The 3513-nt window shown below is 30.5% G+C and overlaps 1 protein-coding gene across 1 annotated transcript in view; it reads left to right on the top strand.

Moving 5' to 3' along the window:
• The window catches only part of LOAG_18355 (acyltransferase), a gene marked incomplete at both ends in the record, with an annotated part of 5277 nt that extends 1862 nt beyond the window's left edge, over positions 1–3415 (top strand). The window contains 8 exons of the mRNA XM_020451017.1: positions 200–393; positions 512–674; positions 802–961; positions 1310–1547; positions 1853–2060; positions 2273–2473; positions 2740–2907; positions 3149–3415. Coding sequence (XP_020305240.1) covers positions 200–393; positions 512–674; positions 802–961; positions 1310–1547; positions 1853–2060; positions 2273–2473; positions 2740–2907; positions 3149–3415 — 1599 coding nt within the window. The remainder of the gene's footprint in view (positions 1–199; positions 394–511; positions 675–801; positions 962–1309; positions 1548–1852; positions 2061–2272; positions 2474–2739; positions 2908–3148) is intronic.
• Between the last annotated feature and the right edge of the window lie 98 nt (positions 3416–3513).

Raw genomic sequence — 3513 nt, 5'->3', positions numbered from 1 at the left:
ATATATATATATATATATATATATATATATATATATTATATATATATATATATATATATATATATATATATATATATATATATATATATATATATATATATATATATATATATATATATATAAATCAAAGATCAAATATCAATTTCTTCAATTTTTACTACAAATTAGTGCCAAAACATTAACTTTTCATCATGTACAGTTATTGGATGAATGGCGATCAATGATATCTACTGATACTATAGCGATCGATTATACGTCATGTACTAAATCACGTCATGACAAACAATGGTATCAGAAACCAGCAGCTATTACGGAATTTATTTTGCACCAAAACTTCATGTTACTTGTTGTTGTTGCCACTGTTTATCATATCAAAAAGGGAAAGCAGAGCAAGTATGTGTTACACTAATCTCGACTAATTGTTTGGATGCGCTAAAAATTCATTTTATTCTCGAATCCAATTTCAAATTGTTTTGTCAAGTGCAATAGCTTAAATTACATTTGATGTCAGAAACAAATGGGCAGAAATTTTGTTGGCATTTTCCGCAAAAAAGAATTTATTGAAATTGATCCGAATGCCAAAAGATTCGCAATCAACGATCACTTGTATGTTCGGTATGCGTTTCCTGTCGATGGTTTGGACCGTTATCGGTCATTCATTCCTTTTTGTACAGGTAACCAATTTTCAAATCAAACATTAATTTAAAAAGAAATAACTAGCCTAGAATAAACCCAATAGATGAATATCTATAAGTTTGTGGGCTTCTGAATTTTGAATTCTGATCTGAATTTGATCTATAGGCTTATTTGGATAATGTCGAAGAATACAAGGATGATATGGTCGATCATTTCTACAATCAGTGGATTACAAATTTTACACTCGGTGTTGATACTTTTTTGGTACTCAGTGCTACATTGACTGCTTTTACTTGGTTTAAAAAATTTCACGGGAATTTATCAGGTATATTATCGTCCAACTCAAATTCTAGAAATTTTATTGATGGAAAATACTGAGATCTGCTGTCAAAAAGGCGGATTTAGAAATATTTCTGAGATAATGAGATTTAATGACATTTTCCCCTAAAATTATTCCAAGCGATAGCGTCTAAATTTGCTTCGAATCATTTAATTTTTATAACATTAATAATTAATTAGTAATAGTGATAATAACGACCATAATAGTAATAAAAACAATAATAATAAGTAGTAGTAATAATGATGCTAATGGCAGTAATATTTTTTGATAGTTTTAATGTTCGCTCCTTTTTCTGGAGAGGATAATGAAAAATAGATTTTTTTTTTTGTTCAGGAACGGTGCCAACGTGGACATCATACGGTTATTGGTTACGTTACTACCGTCATCGGATCATTCGTTTATGGCCAGCTTATATTTATGTGCTGGTGGATGTTGGAATGCGCGCATCAATTCAGCATTTCCATCCGATGTGGCCTCCCACTGATCCTGCTGTTCAGTGTCCCAAGCATTGGTGGGAAAATGTCCTTTTTGTCAACAGTTTGTTTGAAAATCGCTGCATGCCGTGGACATGGTCAGTTATATAAATTTCATCACTTTTATTCAATTCTTTAAAACCAAAGGAACAATTTATGTTATTCCATGATTTGGGAGAAGAATCAGAGAAGGAATAAAGATGCTGTAGTTTTACTTCAAAAAGTTATAGAAGCAGTAGATTAACAGAATCACTGAAATGAGTAACCAATGAATATCCTAAATTTATTACTGCACATTTATTATTATTATTATTATTATTTTACTAAAAAATACCATAAGTAAAATCAGGCGGACTTTCTTTAACAAGCGCATTTATTTGATATAAATTAAAATTAATTTCAGGTACATTGGTACCGAATTCATCTACTACCTCTTATCACCGATCTTCTTATTATTGTTGCATAAAGTACCACGAATTGGGTTTGCTGTCTCAGTACTAACCATAATATCATCTAGTTTTCTAAATATGTTTGGCATGATACGCTGGAATTTTCCGCCAACGCAATTGCTTTGGAAACAACCGAGAATTTTTAGCACTGATTTTATTAAGGTAATCTTTAACTATAAAACTCTTTAACTATAAAACTTCCAACTTCGTAATCTCAGTTAGATACTAAAGGTAGAATTTTCGTAATTAATTCAAATTCCCAATTTAATGGTTAACTTTTACTTCGGAGGGATTCGTCAAAAAAGGAATATGGACAATAGCCAACTGCTAAAACTAAAATTCAAAAGGAATTTAACTGAATTTCCTCCTTACAGCACCATGTAATGATGTATATAAAGCCACAATATCGGATAGGACCATATATTGTTGGCTTATTGTTGGGATATTATTTAGTAATTGTTCAAAATGGTGCAAAACAAACGCCCCAAAGATTTATGAGATTACAAGCATTTGGTTGGATTTTTGCATTCATTGCTTGCTTTTGGGCTATTTTTGGTTTGTATCCAGCTTTACAGGTAAATCCTGTCAATTTTGCAACTTCAATCTAGAAATTAACCATTTATGTTGAGATTAAAATATTGCACCGAATATTTTTGAATTTTCACGGAGATAGGATATCATTCATTCAGTCACGATACTATGCTCTTATGGTATCAGTAAAAAATGTGACTATAGTTGAAATGACTGAAGAAAAAAAAATACCTATCAGCTTGCCATTGATTGACATATTTATTTGACATTTTATTTCCAGAAGAATTCACCAAACTTCATTTCTTTTCAGGGTTGGGATTGGCGTATGTATCATCTTTTTTACGGTGGTTTCCATCGGACAATGTTTGCCTTAGCTATGGTTTGGCTTATTTATGCTTGTCACACTGGCAGTGGTGGAATTATTAATAGAGTACTTAGCATGAAATTATTCATACCATTATCATCGCTTTGCTATTCGGTAATTATTGCAATTCATCGGCAATCTTTCATTTTATTATATTTTTTAACTGTGGTCGAGAAAATATTTTTGACACCACTCATTGTAGCTATAAGATTACTTTCGCTATTATTATACAAATTAAAGGCTGTAGTAGGAATTACTGATTATTAATAGATTACTAAGTGAGATTATTAAGACTACTAAGTTATTAACCCTTCAAATACTTATCCTTATCTATTTTAGCATTCACATATTTTAGGTATATTTGGTGCATATGGTATTAGTAGTATTCACATATCTATTGGTACCATTTCCCATTGCTTATACAACAAAATGGCCAATTTTTGGGCATTGCGTAGTACAAGTTACACTATCCTATGTTTTTGGTATTATTTGTGCACTACTTGCTGAATTACCAGCATTGAATTTGGAAAAGATTATTTTCCAAAATGGTCATAAAAATACCACAGTGCAATTGACTAAGGATTATGGACTACAGCAATCTAAAACTGCTGATATCGGATAAAATTTGTCTTTTCTGAATAAGGAGGATTGTAACTGACTAATTAACTTCTTTTGATACTTTATATATATATATATATATATATATATATATCGTATTGT

The sequence above is a fragment of the Loa loa genome, assembly GCF_000183805.2.
Source record: "Loa loa unplaced genomic scaffold supercont3.272, whole genome shotgun sequence".
In the NCBI taxonomy this organism is placed as follows: Eukaryota; Metazoa; Nematoda; class Chromadorea; order Rhabditida; family Onchocercidae; genus Loa; species Loa loa.
Note: the sequence above shows the minus strand (reverse complement) of the source record. Positions and strands in the feature narration are given on the sequence as shown.